General features: G+C 41.0%; 1 protein-coding gene across 1 annotated transcript in view; it reads left to right on the top strand.

Annotated features, from left to right (window-relative positions):
• The window catches only part of mapkapk3 (MAPK activated protein kinase 3), a 105,131-nt gene that overhangs the window by 23,836 nt on the left and 59,659 nt on the right, over nucleotides 1–21,636 (top strand). The window contains exon 2 of the mRNA XM_061875244.1: nucleotides 18,169–18,308. Within this exon, the coding sequence (XP_061731228.1) occupies nucleotides 18,169–18,308 (140 nt within the window). The remainder of the gene's footprint in view (nucleotides 1–18,168; nucleotides 18,309–21,636) is intronic.

Consider the following 21,636-nt stretch of genomic DNA (forward strand, 5'->3'; position numbering starts at 1 on the left):
GTGCAGTGATGTTTTCTAATGACCGTAAGTCTTCTGTCATGCCTGTAAATCAGGTTTATGTTTGGTCATGTTCTGTTTTGTCATTGGACTCTTGCTTCACCTTTTGCACTTCCTGGTTTTGTTTGTTTCCATGCCAACCCATTAGTTTCCACCTGGTCCCCTTAGTCACGCCCCGATCCTCAGCCTCTCACACCTGGTTCTAATTACCACGGCAGTATTTAAGTCATTTGTTTTCCTTTCCTCGGCCCTGGCTTCTTTACCTACTGGACTGTGTTGAATACTCATGACCACGCACCTACCTTTCCTTGCCGGACCCTCATGCCTTGCCACGCTGTTTCTTTGACCACGCCACGTAAGACTTCTTTGTTTATATGCCTCAGTGCCAGTTTTTGGTTTGCCATGTGCCTTTTATAGTATCTTCTGTTTGTTTTGGATATAGTATTGCCATTATGCTGTTTTTGATCTAAGTTTTAGCATAGATTATTATCCGCCATCGAGCGTGCTTTTTTGTATTACAGTGTATAAATAAAAACCATGTACTTAAATTCACGTCTCGCCCGTTCGAATCCCCCTTTGCGTAGAAGAAGCGAAATAAAGCCATGTCACAGTCCTGACATCTTCAACTATACAAAGTATTTCAATGCTCGGGATCTGTACTTTTGGATGTTACTATGGTAATCTAATTAGTTACTTTGGTCATCGAATTAGTTACTATGGTAATCTACGTCACATCAGCTTAGGCGAGGCGCCAAGCCGTGTGGGCGGGAAGCGTTTCCACAGACTCGGAAGGAGATTTTCACAACAAAGTTCTAAAGCTCAGTAATATATCAGATTGTAGGTGGGTTTATTTTGTACCCTTCGTGTTCATACTTCACTCTTTGTTGTATTTTTGCGTTTCCCTTAATTGTAAAATGTTTTGATGGAAAGGGGGTGTGACGTTTATGTTATCAATATTCAGTGTTTTATCCTTCATAGAAAAATTCAAAATTCCACTAATGTTTTTTAAGGCGGTCTGTCATAACGTTTTTAGCATTCAATCAGACATTACTGTGAGGTTTTGTATTAGTGTTCCTAAAAATACATATACTGGCCCCCCCAGACACATTTTTTTTCCTCTAAATAATTGCCCAGGCCTGTCATAGATCAATGGAAAAAGCAGTACATTTATTTGCGCTAAAAGGAATTAAGTGATCAGGAGGCACATAGGGTTTGACCAATAGGTTGAATTTACCTAAAGTCACGTCTAGCTGAATAAATATGCAAAGTTGGAAATAGTGCAGGCGAGCATTAGTTGTCATAGTGTTCTGGGCAGCATTTTACCTATCTCTCGAAGAAAAATTCCCTTAGCTTGTGTTGTTTTAGGCCACAGGATCAGAATCAGACTTACTTTATTAATCCCCGAGGGAAAATTAAAATTTTCAGCACAATCCCATTTAAGATCAGACAAACATTACAGGGAGACAGAACAGGATCGCTGTCGGGGCTGCCAACTTACAAAAAGGTGAGATACAGGTAAACAAGTGGGGGGGGAAATAAAAAATAAAATAAAATATAAAAAAATCGGTCCAAGCCTGGGCCCCTGGAGAGGGGGTCCAGACTGAGGCCAAGGGGAAAAAACAACTCATAGCCATAGCACACAACCCTCTTCAATCAATCAATGTTTACTTATATAGCCCTAAATCACTAGTGTCTCAAAGGGCTGCACAAACCACTACGACATCCTCGGTAGGCCCACATAAGGGCAAGGAAAACTCACACCCAGTGGGACGTCGGTGACAATGATGACTATGAGAACCTTGGAGAGGAGGAAAGCAATGGATGTCGAGCGGGTCTAACATGATACTGTGAAAGTTCAATCCACAATGGATCCAACACAGTCGCGAGAGTCCAGTCCAAAGCGGATCCAACACAGCAGCGAGAGTCCCGTTCATAGCGGAGCCAGTAGGAAACCATCCCAAGCGGAGGCGGATCAGCAGCGCAGAGATGTCCCCAGCCGATACACAGGCAAGCAGTACATGGCCACCGGATCGGACTGGACCCCCTCCACAAGGGAGAGTGGGACATAGAAGAAAAAGAAAAAGAAACGGCAGATCAACTGGTCTAAAAAGGGAGTCTATTTAAAGGCTAGAGTATACAAATGAGTTTTAAGATGAGACTTAAATGCTTCTACTGAGGTGGCATCTCGAACTCTTACAGAGGAGCCTGTTCAGTGCTGGACTGCTTCATCCCAAGTGTAGGACTAATAGACTCAAAAACTCCTTTGTCCCACACGCCATTAGACTGTACAACTCCTCTCTGGGGCGGGGGACGTGGGGTACTAGGATGACAGGGGATGCAAAACAATAACAGTGCAATAGGTTTTCATAACACGGTCACTACTGCCTACTTTGTCTTGTTATATTCTTATTTTACTGTTATATTTTTATTCCCATTGTTGCTTTTTAGTTTTTATTCTTATTGTAATATTTCTCTATTTTGTTTCCATTTAAACCCCCATTATTTACTTTTTACTTTTATTTAAATTGATCTCAACTCTGTACACTGCTGCTGGAATTTAAATTTTCCTGAAGGAACTCTACTGAAGGAATCAATAAAGTACTATCTATCTATCTATCTATCTACAAGTGTGTAAGAGGGGAACATCGGAGGAGGAAACTCATTTCGGCCGCTTGTACCCGTGATCTTATCCTTTCGGTCATGACCCAAAGCTCATGACCATAGGTGAGGATGGGAACGTAGATCGACCGGTAAATTGAGAGCTTTGCCTTCCGGCTCAGCTCCTTCTTCACCACAACGGATCGATACAACGTCCGCATTACTGGAGACGCCGCACCGATCCGCCTGTCGATCTCACGATCCACTCTTCCCCCACTCGTGAACAAGACTCCTAGGTACTTGAACTCCTCCACTTGGGGCAGGGTCCCCTCCCCAACCCGGAGATGGCACTCCACCCTATTCCGGACGAGAACCATAGACTCGGACTTGGAGGTGCTGATTCTCATTATGGTCACTTCACACTCGGTCCAAGCCTGGGCCCCTGGAGAGGGGGTCCAGACTGAGGCCAAGGGGAAAAAGCAACTCATAGCCATAGCACACAACCTTCTTACAAGTGTGTAAGAGGGGAACATCGGAGGAGGAAACTCATTTCGGCCGCTTGTACCCGTGATCTTATCCTTTCGGTCATGACCCAAAACTTATGACCATAGATGAGGATGGGAACGTAGATCGACCGGTAAATTGAGAGCTTTGCCTTCCGGCTCAGCTCCTTCTTCACCACAACGGATCGATACAACCTCCGCATTACTGGAGACGCCGCACCGATCCGCCTGTCGATCTCACGATCCACTCTTCCCCCACTCGTGAACAAGACTCCTAGGTACTTGAACTCCTTCACTCTGGGCAGGGTCTCCTCCCCAACCCGGAGATGGCACTCCACCCTATTCTGGGCGAGAAACATAGACTCAGACTTGGAGGTGCTGATTCTCATTCTGGTCGCTTCACACTCGGCTGCGAACCGATCCAGTGAGAGCTGAAGATCCCGGCCAGATGAAGCCATCAGGACCACATCATCTGCAAAAAAGCAGAGACCTAATCCTGCGGCCACCAAACCGAAACGCCTTGACTGCGCCTAGAAATTCTGTCCATTAAAGTTATGAACAGAATCGGTGACAAAGGACAGCCTTGGCGGAGTCCAACCTTCACTGGAAACGTATCCGATTTACTGCTGGCAATGCGGACCAAGCTCTGACACTGATTATACAGGAAGTGGACCGCCACAATAAGACAGTCCGGTACCCCATACTCTCTGGGCATTCCCCACAGGACTTCCCGAGGAACACGGTCGAATGCCTTCTCCAAGTCCACAAAGCACATGTAGACTGGTTGGGCAAACTCCCATGCACCCACAAGGACCCTGTCGAGAGTATAGAGCTGGTCCACAGTTCCACGACCAGGACGAAAACCACACTGTTCCTCCTGAATCCGAGGTAGACTCCTCTCCAGTACACCTGAATAAACCTTACCGGGAAGGCTGAGGAGTGTGATCCCACGATAGTTGGAACACACCCTCTGGTCCCCCTTCCTAAAGAGAGGTACCACCACCCCGGTCTGCCAATCCAGAGGTACCGTCCCGATTTGAGAGTTTGGGGAAGCCATGGATTTGTAAATCCTTTTCAACTTATATTCAATTGAATAGACTGCAAAGATAAGATATTTAATGTTTCAACTGAGAGACTTCATTTTTTTTTTTTTTTTTTGCAAATAATCATTAACGTAGAATTTAATGGCAGCAATACATTGCAAAAAAGTTGGCACAGAGGCATTTTTACCACTGTGTTACATGGCCTTTCCTTTTAACAACACTCAGTTAACGTTTAGGAACTGAGGAGACACATTTTTGAAGCTTTTTAGGTGGAATTATTTTCCCATTCTTGCTTGATGTACAGCTTAAGTTGTTCAACGGTCCGGGATCTCCGTTGTGGTATTTTAGGCTTCATAATGCGCCACACATTTTCAATGGTAGACCGGTCTGGACTACAGGCAGGCCAGACTATGAAGCCACGCTGTTGTAAAACGTGGTTTGGCATTGTCTTGCTGAAATAAGCAGGGGCGTCCATGATAACATGATAACAGATGCTGGCTTTTGTACTTTGCGTCTAGAACAATCCGGATGGTTCTTTTCCTCTTTGGTCTGGAGGTTACGACGTCCACATTTTCCAAAATTGAAATGTGGACTCGTCAGACCACAGAACACTTTAACACTTTGCCTCAGTCCATCGTAGATCAGGTCGGGCCCAGCGAAGCCGACGGCGTTTCTGGGTGTTGTTGATAGGGATGATGTTTGAAACTGGTTTTCCCGATTGTTCGATAAGAAATGAACCATGGATTCCCTTTTTGAGAACGGGTTCCCATTATCGAAGCCATTATACTGTATTTTCGTGACCATAGGGCGCACCGTATTGAAATGTGCTTTGTCAGTTACAGGTGCTAGTATGTCTGTATTTAATGCATAAATAAGTTGCAGCACATCTATGGCTTTTGGAACTCAGTGCACACACAACAACCTATCTGGGTTCGATAAGAGATTCGATAAGGAATCTGTTCGATAAGATGATTCAATAATGGGCTCGAACTCCATAATTTCTTAACGAACATCATCTCTAGTTGTTGATAATTGGCTTTGGCTTTGCTTAGTAGAGTCTTATGTTGCACTTACAGATGTAGAGACGAACCGTAGTTACTGACAGTGGTTTTCTGAAGGGTTCCTGAGCCCATGTGGTGATATCCTTTACACACTGATGTCGCTTTTTGATGCAGTACCGCCTGAGGGATCCAAGGTCACGGGTATTCAATAGGGGTGTAACGGTACAGAAAAATTTCGGTTCGGTACGTACCTCGGTTTGGAGGTCCCGGTTCGGTTCATTTTCGGTACAGTAAGAAAACAACAAAATATAATTTTTTTGGTTATTCATTTACCGAATTTGCAAAATCTTCCACCAAAAATATTTGTTCCTAGTGGAATATTTGATGAGAAGTAATCGGAACTTTGTATAGGTCAATAATTCATAATAACATTGATTTTTTTTATTTTTTATTTTATTTTTTTGTCCTGTCCAGCTTCTCAGGCAAATCATATAGTTGATGTAGATGATGATATAGTTGATGTAGATGGTGACATAGTTGATGTAGATGGTGATATAGTTGATGTCGATGATGATATAGTTGATGTAGATGATGATATAGTTGATGTGGATGATGATATAGTTGATGTAGATGGTGATATAGCTGATGTAGATGGTGATATAGTTGATTTAGATGATGATATAGTTGATGTAGATGGTGATATAGTTGATGTCGATGATGATATAGTTGATGTAGATGATGATATAGTTGATGTGGATGATGATATAGTTGATGTAGATGGTGATATAGCTGATGTTGATGTAGATGATGACATAGTTGATGTAGATGATGATATAGTTGATGTAGATGATGGTATAGTTGATGTAGATGATGATATAGTTTACACCGGTGAGAAATTCTATAAAATAACACAAATTAGGAGGAAACAAACATAGATTTATAAAGCCAAATGTCCCATTGTGGGAATATGTTGGCTTCAAATCGGATGGGCAATATAAGCCCATCACCACGGACGAATGAGCTCGAATGCAGTGATGGCAACAACAACAAAAAAAACACAACATCGCATTTTAAGATGTTAAATGTTTATTTAATACATTTTTTGCTTACATAAATTAGTCCTTTTTGTTTCTTTATTAAATTTGGGTAGCAAAAATATTTACCTTTCAATTACAGTACAATGGTAAACAATTCTACAGGAATGAGATATATAAGTTTATACTGTGGCGGGCACTAGGACCATGCTCACAACATGCTGGATTTTGCTAGGCTAAGCTAACGTGTGAAGCAATGAAAAATCAAAGAGCGAATGATTAAAAAAAAAGGTTGAGGTCGGACCGCATTGTACTACAGGTTAATAGGGATATTAAAAATAAAAGATTTTCAGATTAATCCTGATTCTTATTTTATTTATTTATATATTTTTCAGTCTGTCCTGTCCAGTTACTCAGGCCAATCATATAGTCGATGTAGATCATGGGTGTCAAACTCTGGCCCGCGGGCCAAATTTGGCCCTTGAGGCAATATCAAAATAACATTACAGCTGGCCCGCCGTTATTACACAGCAGCAGTGCCGCTGTAACACCGCAATTTCTCACATTTGCCAATCCTCCCGAAGTTCAGTACCCCTCCCGAAAATCTCCCAGGGCGAGCATTCTCCAGATTTTCACCCGGACAACAATATTGAGGGCGTGCCTTAAAGGCACTGCCTTTAGCATTCTCTACAACCTGTCGTCACGTCCGCATTTCCTCCATACAAACAGCGTGCAGGCCCACTCGCTTAATATATGCAGCTGTTACACACACATAAGTGAATGCAAGGCATACTTGGTCAACAGCCATACAGGTCACACTGAGGGTGGCCGTATAAGCAACTTTACAACTGTTACAAATATGCACCACACTGTGAACTTACACCAAAGAAGAATGACAAACACATTTCAAGAGAACATCTGCACTGTAACATAACATAAACACAACAAAACAAATACCCAGAGCCCCTTGCAGCACTAACTCTAACAGGGCGCTACAATATATTTTGATATTTACCATAGAAGGCTGCAAATAGAAAAGAGGCATTACATTCATTAGAAAAGCCATTGATATTATTTAATTATTATTATTATTATTATTATTTGAAGCTCGATTTTGCATGTCACTATAAAGTTACTTTATGTAAGCCTTGCCTGTTCAATATTTGATGCAAAACTGGTTTGGGTCCCTATTAAAAGGTTAATTTGTTCAACCTTGGCCCACGGCCTTGTTCAGTTTTAAATTTTGGCCCACTCTGTATTTGAGTTTGACACCCCTGATGTTGATGATCATATCTGCTGTACACATTTACTTTAGAAAAGAGAAGTGTTGGATAATTCGCTTGTTCTCTTATTTTTATTTGACTTTATTAAATGTTTGTTTAGGATTGTATTAAACAAGCCAGTTCAATAAATTGAAAACTGATGACATAGTGCTGTATTTTACCACTTTATCTCTTTTTTTCAACCAAAAATGCTTTGCTCTGATAAGGGTGTACGTGCATTAAAAAAAATGTTCACAGGGGGTAAATCACTGAAAAAAGGTCTAGAACCACTGCATTATAGTGATGGAGGGAAGTAGGGCTGGGCGACACGGCCTTTTTTTAATATCTCGATATTTTTAGGCCATATCGCGATACACTATATATATATATATATATATATATTTTTTTTTTTCCTTAGCCTTGAATGAACACTTACTTATCGTGTTAAGCAACGTCAGCTAAGATTAATCTGAGAGCCAGATGCAGTCATCAAAAGAGCCACATCTGGCTCGAGAGCCATAGGTTCCCTACCCCTGTTCTAGAGGGAAGACATTTTGTCAAACCAGGCAAAACACTGATCGACTGAAAAAAAATATGGACGTCATACATTTGGGAATGGCTCGTATTAATATGGTGAAAATATTCTCTCAACAAGGGGGACGGCGTGGCACAGTGGGAGAGTGGCCGTGCGCAACCCGAGGGTCCCTGGTTCAAATCCCACCTAGCACCAACCTCGTCATGTCCGTTGTGTCCTGAGCAAGACACTTCACCCTTGCTCCTAAAGGGTGCTGGTTGGCGCCTTGCATGGCAGCTCCCTCCATCAGTGTGTGAACTTGTGTGTGAATGGGTGAATGTGGAAGTAGTGTCAAAGCGCTTTGAGTACCTTGAAGGTAGAAAATCGCTATACAAGTACAACCCATTTATCATTTATTTATGTAGATGATGATATAGTTGATGTAGATGGTGACATCGTTGATGTAGATGATGATATAGTTGATGTAGATGATGATATAGTTGATGTAGATGATGATATAGTTGATGTGGATGATGATATAGTTGATGTAGATGATGATATAGTTGATGTGGATGGTGATATAGTTGATGTAGATGATGACATAGTTGATGTAGATGATGATATAGTTGATGTAGATGATGATATAGTTGATGTAGATGGTGATGTAGTTGATGTAGGCGGTGATATAGTTGATGTAGATGGTGATATAGTCGATGTAGATGATGATATAGTTGATGTAGATGGTGATATAGTTGATGCAGATGATGATATAGTCGATGTAGATGATGACATAGTTGATGTAGATGATGAAATAGTTGATGTAGATGGTGATATAGTTGATGTAGATGATGATATAGGTGATGTAGATGGGGACATGGTTGATGTAGATGATGATATAGTTGATGTAGACGATGACATAGTTGATGTAGATGATGATATAGTTGATGTAGATGATGATATAGTTGATGTAGATGGGGATATAGTTGATGTGGATGATGATGTAGTTGATGTGGATGATGATATAGTTGATGTAGATGATGATATAGTTGATGTGGATGATGATATAGTTGATGTAGATGGTGATATAGTTGATGTGGATGATGATATAGTTGATGTATATGGTGATATAGTTGATGTAGATGGTGATATAGTTGATGTAGATGGTGATATAGTTGATGTAGATGATGGCATAGTTGACGTAGATGATGATATAGTTGGTGTAGATGGTGACATTGTTGATGTAGATGATATAGTTGATGTAGATGATGATATAGTTGATGTAGATGATGACATAGTTGATGTAGATGATGATATAGTTGATGTAGATGATGATATAGTTGATGTAGATGATGATGTAGATGATGATATAGTTGATGTAGATGGTGATATAGTTGATGTAGATGATGATATAGTTGATGTAGATGATGATATAGTTGATGTAGATTATGATATAGTTGATGTAGATGATGATATAGTTGATGTAGATGGGGATATAGTTGATGTAGATGATGATATAGTTGATGTAGATGATGATATAGTTGATGTAGATGCTCATATCGGCTGTTCAGATTTACTTTACAAAAGAGAAGTGTAGGATACGTCTCTTGTTGCCTTTTTTGAGTTTGACTTTATTAAATGTATTTATATTATCATTTGGTGCAGCCGGGCCGGAGCAGGAGTGGATAGAAAGAGGGAAAAAAAAGAAGACAGAGGGGGAAATTGTGGGGATAAGAGGGGAATTAGACAGAGAGACAAAAACAACAACAGCAAAACAACAATAACAACAAAAACAACAACAACAATAGAACAACACCAGCACATACGATATGTACAAATATGATCGTAAAAGTGATAGCAAAGAAGCAGTGAGTGAAATAAATAATAATATAGAAATGACAAGGAGCATTTATACACTAAAACTGGAGCAATACAAATACCAATAGAAAAAGCGCTATTGATCATGAACAAAACCAATAGTTTACTTTTATTATCAACAATACAGTTGTTCAAATGCAACAATACGTATACATAATGATAACTACAAAGATTTTAAAAAAAAGGAATACCGAAAGATGGAAGGGAAGAGAGAGAGGCAACCTATATTAATCTTGTAGATTGTTATAGGAACAATGGGTTACGCTTTGTCAGTATGCCATGTGTTACCCAGTTTACCCTAGGGCAGGGGTCACCAATGCGGTGCCCGCGGGGACCAGGTAGCCCGTAAGGACCAGATGAGTATCCCGCTGGCCTGTTCTAAAAATAGCTCAAATAGCAGCACTTACCAGTGAGCTGCCTCTATTTTTCAAATTGTATTTATTTACTAGCAAGCTGGTCTCGCTTTGCTCGCTGGAATTTGAAAATCCCAGAAAATATTTAAAAAACTTGGTGTTCACATGTTTAAATAAATTAATTTATTATTTTTTACTTTGCTTCGTATAACTTTCAGAAAGACAATTTTAAAGAAAAAATACAACCTTAAAAATGATTTTAGGATTTTTAAACACATATACCTTTTTACCTTTTAGATTCCTTCCACGTCTTTCCTGACAATTTATTTTTTTTATTGTAAAGAATAATAAATACATTTTAATTTAATTCTTCATTTTAGCTTCTGTTTTTTTCGACGAAGAATATTTGTGAAATCTTTCTTCAAACCTATAATAATTAAAATTAAAAAAAAATTATTCTGGCAAATCTAGAAAATCTTTAGAATCAAATTTAAATCTTATTTCAAGGTATTTTGAATTTCTTTTAAAATGTTTGTTCTAGAAAATCTAGAAGAACTGATGATGTGTCTTTGTTAGAAATATAGCTTGGTCCAATTTGTTATATATTCTAACAAAATGCAGATTGGATTTTAACCTATTTAAAACATGTCATCAAAATTGTAAAATTAATCTTAATCAGGAAAAATTACTAATGATGTTCCATAAATTATTATTATTATTATTTTTTTTCAAAAATATTCAAATTAGCTAGTTTTTCTCTTCTTTTTTTCGGTTGAATTTTAAAGAGTCGAAATTGAAGATAAACTACGTTTCAACATTTTTTTTTTCTTTTTTTTCCTGTTTTCTCTTCTTTTAAACCGTTCAGTTAAGTGTTTTTTTGTTTATCTAAATATTATTTTCAGAATGTGCCGTGGGCCTTTAAAACATTAGCTGTGGGCTGCAAACGGCCTCCGGGGCACACTTTTGACACCCCTGCTAGAGATAATAACAAATTAAATCTGATAAATCAATGGATAAAAGACAGAGCCTGGAGACGCATGCACGTTTATCATAACTCTCTCGCTCTCAACCCGTCCCCCACAAATGCTGTTGCTGTGTGCACAATTTGTTTTGTTTTTAACCCCTTCTTAACCCTGAACTATTGTTAATACACGCAAACATAACCCAAAATGCCGGACATTTGAGGCATTTAAGAAACTCCACCCGGACAGCCCCGCGAAAGAGGACATGTCCGGGGAAAAGAGGATGTATGGTCAGTCTATTCTAGCCCGGTTGCTACTAGCATGTTAGCAAAAGAGGACATAGATAGATAGATAGATAGAGTGCTTTATTGATTCCTTCAGGAGAGTTCCTTCAGGAAAATTAAAATTCCAGCAGCAGTGTACAGAGTTGAGATCAATTTAAATAAAAGTAAAAAGTAAATAATGGGGGTTTAAATGGAAACCAAATAGAGAAATATTACAAAAAGAATAAAAACTAAAAAGCAACAATGGGAATAACAAAATAACAGTAAAATACGAATATAACAAGACAAAGTAGGCAGTAGTGACCATGTTATGAAAACGTATTGCACTGTTATTGTTTTGCATCCCCCGTCATCCTAGTACCCCCCGCCCCCTGTCCCAGAGAGGAGTTGTACAGTCTAATGGCGTGTGGGACAAAGGAATTCTTGAGTCTATTAGTCCTGCACTTGGGATGAAGCAGTCTAGAACTGAACAGGCTCCACTGGCTACTGATAACGCTATGCAGAGGGTGACTGGCATCATCCAGGATGCTCACTAGTTTGTCAACAGTCCTCTTCTCTGCCACCGTCACCAGTGAGTCCAGTTTCATTCCCATTCTAGAACCGGCCTGCCTGATCAGTTTCTCAAGTCTGGAGCTGTCCTTCTTAGATGTACTGCCCCCCCAGCACACTACCATGTAGAACAGGTCCAGTGCTACCAGCGATCGGGCTCGGATAGACTGACCATACGTCCTCTTTTCACCGGACATGTCCTCTTTTGCGGGGCTGTCCGGGTGGAGTTTCTTAAATGCTTCAAATGTCCGGCATTTTGAGTTATGGTCACTGTATGTCAGGGGGTGTCAAACTCAAATACAGAGTGGGCCAAAATTTCAAACGGAACAAAGCCGCGGGCCGAGGTTGAACAAATTAACCTTTTAAGAGGGATCCAAACAAGTTTTGCATTGAATATTGAACAAGCAGGGCTTATATAACTTTATAGTGACATGCAAAGTCGAGTTTCAAATTATACATCCATCCATTTTTCTACCGCTTGTCCCTTCTGGGGTCGCTGGAGCCAAACTCAGCTGCATTCGGGCCGTTGCAGGGCCAACAAAGATAGACAGACAACATTCACACACTAGGGACCATTTAGTGTTGCCAATCAACCTATCAATAATAATTCAAAAAATATCAATGGCATCCATCCATCCATCCATTTCCTACAAGCTTATTCCCTTTTGAGGTCACGGGGGGCGCTGGCGCCTATCTCAGCTACAATCGGGCAGAAGGCGGGGTACACCCTGGACAAGTCGCCAGCTCATCGCAGGGCCAACACAGATAGACAGACAACATTCACACTCACATTCACACACTAGGGCAAATTTAGTGTTGCCAATCAACTTATCAATGATAATTAAAAAATATCAATGGCATCCACCCATCCATTTTCTACCGCTTATTCACTTTTGGGGTCGCGTGGGGCGCTGGCGCCTATCTCAGCTACAATCGGGCAGAAGGCGGGGTACACCCTGGACAAGTCGCCACCTCATCGCAGGGCCAACACAGATAGACAGACAACATTCACACACGAGACCATTTGGTGTTGCCAATCAACCTATCAATACTAATTAAAAAATATCAATGGCATATCAAATAAAATTTAAATAAAAATTGGGGGGGCCGGGTTTGGTGGTAGCGGGGGTGTATATTGTGGCGTCCAGGAAGAGTTAGTGCTGCAAGGGGTTCTGGGTAATACGTGTGTTACGGTGCAGATGTTCTCCCGAAACGTGTTTGTCATTCTTGTTTGGTGTGGCTTCACAGTGTAGCGCATATTTGTAGCAGTGTTACTCGTTTATACGGCCACCCTCTGTGTGACCTGTATGGCTGTTGACCAAGTATGCGTTGCATTCATTCGTGTGTGTTAAAGCCGCAGATATTACGTGACTGGGCCCGGCACGTTGTTTGTACGGCGGAAAAGCGGACGTGACGACAGGTTGTAGAGGACGCTAAAGGGAGAAATTCGGAAGAATTGTTGCCCCGGGAGATTTTCGGGAGGGGCAGTGAAATTCGGGAGTCTCTCGGGTAAATCGGCAAATGCGTTGTTACAGCGGCACCGCCCCTGTATAATACCGGTGGGCCAGCTCTAATCTTAATTTGATATTACCTCAAGGGCCGAATTAAATTACACGGCGTGCCAGAGTTTGACACCCATGCTGTCTGTGTTTGGGTTGAGTGTTGGAATAAAGCCTCCATGCAGACGTGAAAGGTTCAAGAGTGAAAAGAGGCTGTTAATTGGTGGAACAAAATGAAGCCAATCTGTGTTTAGAGCAGTGGTTCTCAAACTTTTTTTGTCATCCCCCACTTTGGACAAGGGGGAGTTTTCAAGCCCCATCTGCCCCCATCGCCCCAACAGAACCCTAATGCCAAGATTAACATTTTCAAATTTATTGAACATCAAGTTGTATACATTCAAACTCAATAACATAAAATAACATCAAGTTCAATATCAAATAAAATAACTGTGCAGCTGTGGTCTAACTTGCATCAAGTTCAATAGTATATCAAATAACTTGCATCAAGTTCAATAATAAATCAAATAACTTGCATCAAGTTCAATAATATATCAAATAACTTGCATCAAGTTCAATAATAAATCAAATAACTTGCATCAAGTTCAATAATAAATTAATTAAAAGTGCCACTTTTTTGTGTTTTGATCAAATTTACCGCGGTCACATTTGTTAAAACCTCATTGAGTTCGGGGCTGAGCTGCCTTGACGCGAGTGCTTCCCGGTGAATCAATCAATCAATCAATGTTTATTTATATAGCCCCAAATCACAAATGTCTCAAAGGACTGCACAAATCATTACGACTACAACATCCTCGGAAGAACCCACAAAAGGGCAAGGAAAACTCACACCCAGTGGGCAGGGAGAATTCACATCCAGTGGGACGCCAGTGACAATGCTGACTATGAGAAACCTTGGAGAGGACCTCAGATCTGGGCAACCCCCCTCCCCTCTAGGGGACCGAAAGCAATGGATGTCAAGGGGGTCTAACATGATACTGTGAAAGTTCAATCCATAGTGGCTCCAACACAGCCGCGAGAGTTCAGTTCAAGCGGATCAAAGACAGCAGCGAGAGTCCCGTCCACAGGAGACCATCTCAAGCGGAGGCGAATCAGCAGCGTAGAGATGTCCCCAACCGATACACAGGCAAGCGGTCCATCCTGGGTCCCGACGAGCGGTCCATCCTGGGTCTCAACTCTGGACAGCCAGTACTTCATCCATGGTCATCGGACCGGACCCCCTCCACAAGGGAGGGGGGGACATAGGAGAAAGAAAAGAAGCGGCAGATCAACTGGTTTAAAAAGGTCTATTTAAAGGCTAGAGTATACAGATGAGTTTTAAGGTGAGACTTAAATGCTTCTACTGAGGTTGCATCTCGAACTGTTACCGGGAGGGCATTCCAGAGTACTGGAGCCCGAACGGAAAACGCTCTATAGCCCGCAGACTTTTTTTGGGCTCTAGGAATCACTAATAAGCCGGAGTCTTTTGAAAGCAGATTTCTTGTCGGGACATATGGTACAATACAATCGGCAAGATAGGATGGAGCTAGACCGTGTAGTATTTTATACGTAAGTAATAAAACCTTAAAGTCACATCTTAAGTGCACAGGAAGCCAGTGCAGGTGAGCCAGTACAGGCGTAATGTGATCAAACTTTCTTGTTCTTGTCAAAACTCTAGCAGCCGCATTTTGTACCAACTGTAATCTTTTAATGCTAGACATGGGGAGACCCGAAAATAATACGTTACAGTAATCGAGGTGAGGCGTAACAAACGCATGGATAATGATCTCGGCGTCTTTAGTGGACAAAATGGAGCGAATTTTAGCGATATTACGGAGATGAAAGAAGGCCGTTTTAGTAACGCTTTTAATGTGTGACTCAAAGGAGAGAGTTGGGTCGAAGATGATACCCAGATTTTTTACCGAGTCACCTTGTTTTATTATTTGGTTGTCAAATGTTAAAGTTGTATTATTAAATAGAGGTCGGTGTCTAGCAGGACCGATAATCAGCATTTCCGTTTTTTTGGCGTTTAGTTGCAAAAAGTTAGCGGACATCCATTGCTCAATTTCACTAAGACACGCCTCCAACTGACTACAGTCCGGCGTGTTGGTCAGCTCTAGGGGCATGTAGAGTTGGGTGTCATCAGCATAGCAGTGAAAGCTAATACCGTATTTGCGTATGACGAATGACACAATGTGTCCAATGCGCATTTGGCGCAACCCTCTTTATTAGAGCCCGCAGCCCGTTTCTTGACCCTGCCATGGTCTGTGCGCCATTAGAGCAAAAGCCCACACAGTTTTCCCATTTAAGGTCGTGTTTTTTGAGGAAAATGTCCATTATCTTGAACAGCTCATCAGCGCTGGCTTTATTTTTTTTTTGTATTTGCAAAACAGCAAATCCTCGCACAGTGACTCGCCATTCACAAAGCGGACGTATCACGTATGCGATGAACAGGCAGTCTTTATTGCTGTCAGTAGCTTCGTCCACTTGTAAAGCAAAACGACTTTCTTTTAATTTGTCTACGAGTTGTTCCTCAGGATCACTTGCAATGTCGCATGTACGTCTCGCAACTGTGTCGTTTGACGGTTTGTGTAGAAAATGGGGTTGTAAAAAAAAAAATCTAAGAATATAATAAAAAAAAATTAAAGTTAAATTTCCTCCCATTTCTCTATTCCCCACCAGTGGGGCCCGCCCCACACTTTGAGAAACGCTGGTTTAGAGACTTATCAGCACATTAGATGACTCACTCCCTCTCTGTGAGTCTTGCAGTTTTTAATCCATTCTTTATACATCACAGTTATGTTTGCAGTGCAGGAAATGAGCGTTATAAAGCCATAAAACAGGCTCCCAACAACAAAAGCTCTCATTATTTTGATTAAAGTCACATTTCATGGGAGTAGTCACACACTACGCCGGATAGACTTCTCCTTTCAAACGTGTCTGTTGTGCACACATGCTATCACTTCCTTTTGCACACATGCAGTCGGAAGCTGTTACTGACTAGAGTTTCTACTCCTTGATTCAACAAATAAGCAGGTTGCTTGTCCTAATGATCAGTTTTGAATGTCCATATGTCCGTGAGTCAGCCCCTTGTGGTGCGACCAGGATGGCCTTGGTGTGAAAAGTGGATCACTCCATGGCTGTCATATCCAGAAATACACACTGACTGGACATGCACGCTATGTCCGTGTGTGCCACCTGCTGTCTGCGTACGTGTTGTTATTCATGGCTGGAATAGACACACCACGGTCATAACCATAAGAGCTCTATATGCGTATTTTGAATTTCTCAATTAAATCATTTTTGCTGCTCACCGGTCCATTTAAAAAGGATAAACAGTAGAAAATAGATAAAGAACTGATTAGCTGTTTAGACCAGGGGTCACCAACGCGGTGCCCGTAAGGACCAGATGAGTCGCCCGCTGGCCTGTTCTAAAAATAGCTCGAATAACAGCACTTACCAGTGAGCTGCCTCTATTTTTTTTTTTTTTTTTAATTTACTAGCAAGCTGGTCTCGCTTTGCTCGACATTTTTAATTCTAAGAGAGACAAAACTCAAATAGAATTTGAAAATCCAAGAAACTATTGTAAAGACTTGGTCTACACTTGTTTAAATAAATTCATTAGTTTTTTACTTTGCTTCTTATAATTTTCAGAAAGACAATTTTAGTGAAAAAATACAACCTTAAAAATGATTTTAGGATTTTTAAACACATATACCTTTTTACCTTTTAAATTCTTTCCTCTTCTTTCCTGACAATTTAAATCAATGTCCAAGTATTTTTTATTTTTTATTGTAAAGAATAATAAATACATTTTAATTTAATTCTTCATTTTAGCTTCTGTTTTTTCGACAAAGAATATTTGGGAAATATTTCTTCAAACTTATTATGATTAAAATATAAAAAAAATATTCCGGCCAATGTAGAAAATCTGTAGAATCAAATGTAATTCTTATTCAAAGTCTTTTGAATTTCTTTAAAAATTTTTGCTCTGGAAAATCTAGAAGAAATAATGATTTGTCTTTGTTAGAAATATAGCTTGGTCCAATTTGTTATATATTCTAACAAAGTGCAGATTGGATTTTAACTTATTTAAAACATGGCATCAAAATTCTAAAAATAATCTCAATCAGGAAAAATTACTAATGATGTTCCATAAATTATTTTTTTAATTTTTTCAAAAAGATTCGAATTAGCTAGTTTTTCCTCTTCTTTTTTTCGGTTGAATTTTGAATTTTAAAGAGACGAAATTGAAGATAAACTATGTTTCAAAAATGTTTTCGTGTTTTCTCCTCTTTTAAACCGTTCAATTAAGTGTTTTTTAATAATTTATTCTCTACAAAAAACCTTCCGTAGAAGGAAAAAAAAAGGTACGACGGAATGACAGACAGAAATACCCTTTTTAAAAAATGTTTTTATATTTATCCGTTTCTATGTATATTTATTGTGAGAAATCATTAAGATGATCAGTGTTAACACAAAGATAAATATCATTAATTATTAACAATAACATAGAGTTAAAGGTAAATTGAGCAAATTGGCTATCTCTGGCAATTTATTTAAGTGTGTATCAAACTGGTAGCCCTTCGCATTAATCAGTACCCAAGAAGTAGCTCTTGGTTTCAAAAAGGTTGGAGACCCCTGGTTCATACGGTATATGTCCTGCACTCATTTCTTTTCCCCTTTATGTCTTCCAGATCCTCTATGACAGCCCCAAAGCGAAGCGAGAAGTGGAGCTTCACTGGCGGGTCTCTGGCGGGCCGCACATTGTCCCAATTCTTAACCTGTATGAAAACATGCATCAGGGGAAAAAGTGCCTGCTCATAATCATGGAATGGTACTGTACACATTACCATCGTCTAACCCTGTCTTTTTCAACCACTGTGCCGTTGCACACTAGTGTGCCGTGAAGTACAGTCTGTTGTGCCGTGGGAGAATATTTAAGTGAAGTGAATTATATTTATATAGCGCTTTTTCTCTAGTGACTCAAAGCGCTTTACATAGCGATACCCAATATCTAAGTTACATTTAAACCAGTGTGGGTGGCACGGGGAGCAGGTGGGTAAAGTGTCTTGCCCAAGGACACAAAGGCAGTGACTAGGATGGCGGAAGCGGGAATCGAACCTGCAACCCTCAAGTTGCTGGCACGGCCACTCTACCAACCGAGCTATACCGCCCGCCTCTGTCTCTGTCAGTACTCTCTGCAGCACCCAGCATTGTCCCACCTACACAACCATCTGATTAACTGATTGATTGATTGAAACTTTTATTAGTAGATTGCACAGTTCAGTACATATTCCGTACAATTGACCACTAAACGGTAACACCCGAATACGTTTTTCAACTTGTTTAAGTCAGCGTCCACGTTAATCAATTCATGGTACAAATATATACTTTCAGCATAATACAGTCATCACACAAGTTAATCATCATAGCATATATATTGAATTATTTACATTATTTACAATCCAAGTGGAGGAGTTCAAGTACCTAGGAGTCTTGTTCACGAGTGGGGGAAGAGTGGCTTGTGAGATCTTCAGTAATGCGGACGTTGTATCGATCCGTTGTGGTGAAGAAGGAGCTGAGCCGGAAGGCAAAGCTCTCAATTTACCGGTCGATCTACGTTCCCATCCTCACCTATGGTCATGAGCTTTGGGTCATGACCGAAAGGACAACATCAGGGGTACAAGCGGCCGAAATGAGTTTCCTCCGCCGGGTGGCGGGGCTCTCCCTTAGAGATAGGGTGAGAAGCTCTGTCATCCGGGAGGGACTCAAAGTAAAGCCGCTGCTCCTCCACATCGAGAGGAGCCAGATGAAGTGGTTCGGGCATCTGGTCAGGATGCCACCCGAACGCCTCCCTAGGGAGGTGTTTAGGGCACGTCCAACCGGTAGGAGGCCACGGGGAAGACCCAGGACACGTTGGGAAGACTATGTCTCCCGGCTGGCCTGGGAACGCCTCGGGATCCCCCGGGAAGAGCTGGACGAAGTGGCTGGGGAGAGGGAAGTCTGGGCTTCCCTGCTTAGGCTGCTGCCCCCGCGACCCGACCTCGGATAAGCGGAATATGATGGATGGATGAATGGATGGACAATCCGGGGGGTGGGATGAGGAGTTTTGGTTGATATCAGAACTTCAGTCATCAACAATTGCATCAACAGAGAAATGTGGACATTGAAACAGTGTACGTCTTATTTAGTAAGATATGTACAGCCAGCAGAGAACATAGTGAGTTCAGATAGCATAAGAACAAGTATATACATTAGAAGTACATTTGAGTTGTTTACATTAGGTTATTTACAATCCGGGGAGATGGGATGTGAATGGAGGAGGGTATTAGTAAAGTGTTGACGTTGCCTGGAGGTGTTGTTTTAGAGCGGTTTTGAAGGAGGATAGAGATGCACTTACTTTTATACCTGTTGGGAGTGCATTCCACATTGATGTGGCATAGAAAGAGAATGAGTTTAGACCTTTGTTAGATCGGAGTCTGGGTTTAACGTGGTTTGTGGAGCTCCCCCTGGTGTTGTGGTTATGGCCGTCATTTACGTTAAGGAAGTAGTTTGACATGTACTTCAGTATCAGGGAGTTGTAGCAAATTTCATATACAAATTTGTGTTAATTATGCAAAATGATTTAAATTTGGTCCCCATGAACCATATTAACTCTTTTTCCCCAGGGTCCCCAGTAAGTCTGATCAGCACATTACTTCATCAATCCAGAGATTTAATGACGTGTATGAGCTAACTGGGCAGTGGCCATTTTACCCTTTTTTTTTTAGGCCTCCACAACCTGTAGAAAGGGTGGTCCTCACAAGTCATGATCAAAAACTTGGTCCCCATTCCAAATGATTACCTGTGTGTGTGTGTGTGTGTGTGTGTGTGTGTGTGTGCGTGCGTGCGTGCGTGCGTGCGTGTGTGTGTGTGTGTGTGTGTGTGTGTGTGTGTGTGTGTGTGTGTGTGTGTGTGTGTGTGTGTGTGTGTGTGTGTGTGTGTGTGTGTGTGTTCTGGCAATGCTTACTTAATGGGGACACCGCTCTGTTTACACAGTCACCTTTAGGGGACCTCTGACGGTATGGGGACAAAAAAAAACAGGGCTCCTAAAGGGAAACCTTTTTAAATGATTCTGGGGATCATGTCATATTTAATTAAATTGTATTTTTTTTTTTTTTTTTAATGGTTCTCAGTAGTCACGTACAAATTTGTGTGAATTATGCAAAATGATTAATATTTGGTCCCCATGAACCATAATAACTCTTTTTCCCCAGGGTCCCCAGTAAGTCTGAACAGCACATTACTTCATCAATCCAGAGATTTAAAGACGTGTATGAGCTAACTGGGCAGTGGCCCTTTTACCCAATTTTTTTAGGCCTTTACAACCTGTGGAAAGGGTGGTCCCCACAAGCCATGATCAAAAACTTGGCCCCCATTCCAAATGATTACCTGTGTGTGTGTGTGTGTGTGTGTGTGTGTGTGTGTGTGTGTGTGTGTGTGTGTGTGTGTGTGTGTGTGTGTGTGTGTGTGTGTGTGTGTGTGTGTGTGTGTGTGTGTTCTGGCAATGCTTACTTAATGGGGACACCGCTCTGTTTACACAGTCACCTTTAGGGGACCTCTGACGGTATGGGGTCAAAAATAACAGGTCCCCTAAAGGAAAACCTTTTTAAATGATTCTGAGGATCATGTCATATTTAATTTTTTTTTTTTTAAATGGTCTTCAGTAGTCACGTACAAATTTGTGTGTATTATGCAAAATGATTTAAATTTGGTCCCCATGAACCATATTAACTCTTTTTCCCCAGCGTCCCCAGTAAGTCTGAACAGTACATTACTTCATCAATCCAGAGATTTAAAAACGTGTATGAGCTAACTGGGCAGTGGCCATTTTACCCAATTTTTTTTAGGCCTTAACAACCTGTAGAAAGGGTGGCCCCCACAAGTCTTGATCAAAAACTTGGTCCCCATTCCAAATGATAATCAGTGTGTGTGTGTGTGTGTGTGCCAGAACATGCAAGTTAAAAAAGGGTCAGTCAAGTGACTCCGAACTGACGCAACAAAATGAGCATGTCTGCACTGCTGCGGAGTCCACGTCATCATAACATAACCGTGTGTGTGATTACGGCGTATTACTTGCAAATGGTCCTCCTGACCCTAGCAACTGTGACATGGAATGTTTG

Source organism: Nerophis ophidion, linkage group LG16 (assembly GCF_033978795.1).
Source record: "Nerophis ophidion isolate RoL-2023_Sa linkage group LG16, RoL_Noph_v1.0, whole genome shotgun sequence".
NCBI classification, from domain to species: Eukaryota; Metazoa; Chordata; class Actinopteri; order Syngnathiformes; family Syngnathidae; genus Nerophis; species Nerophis ophidion.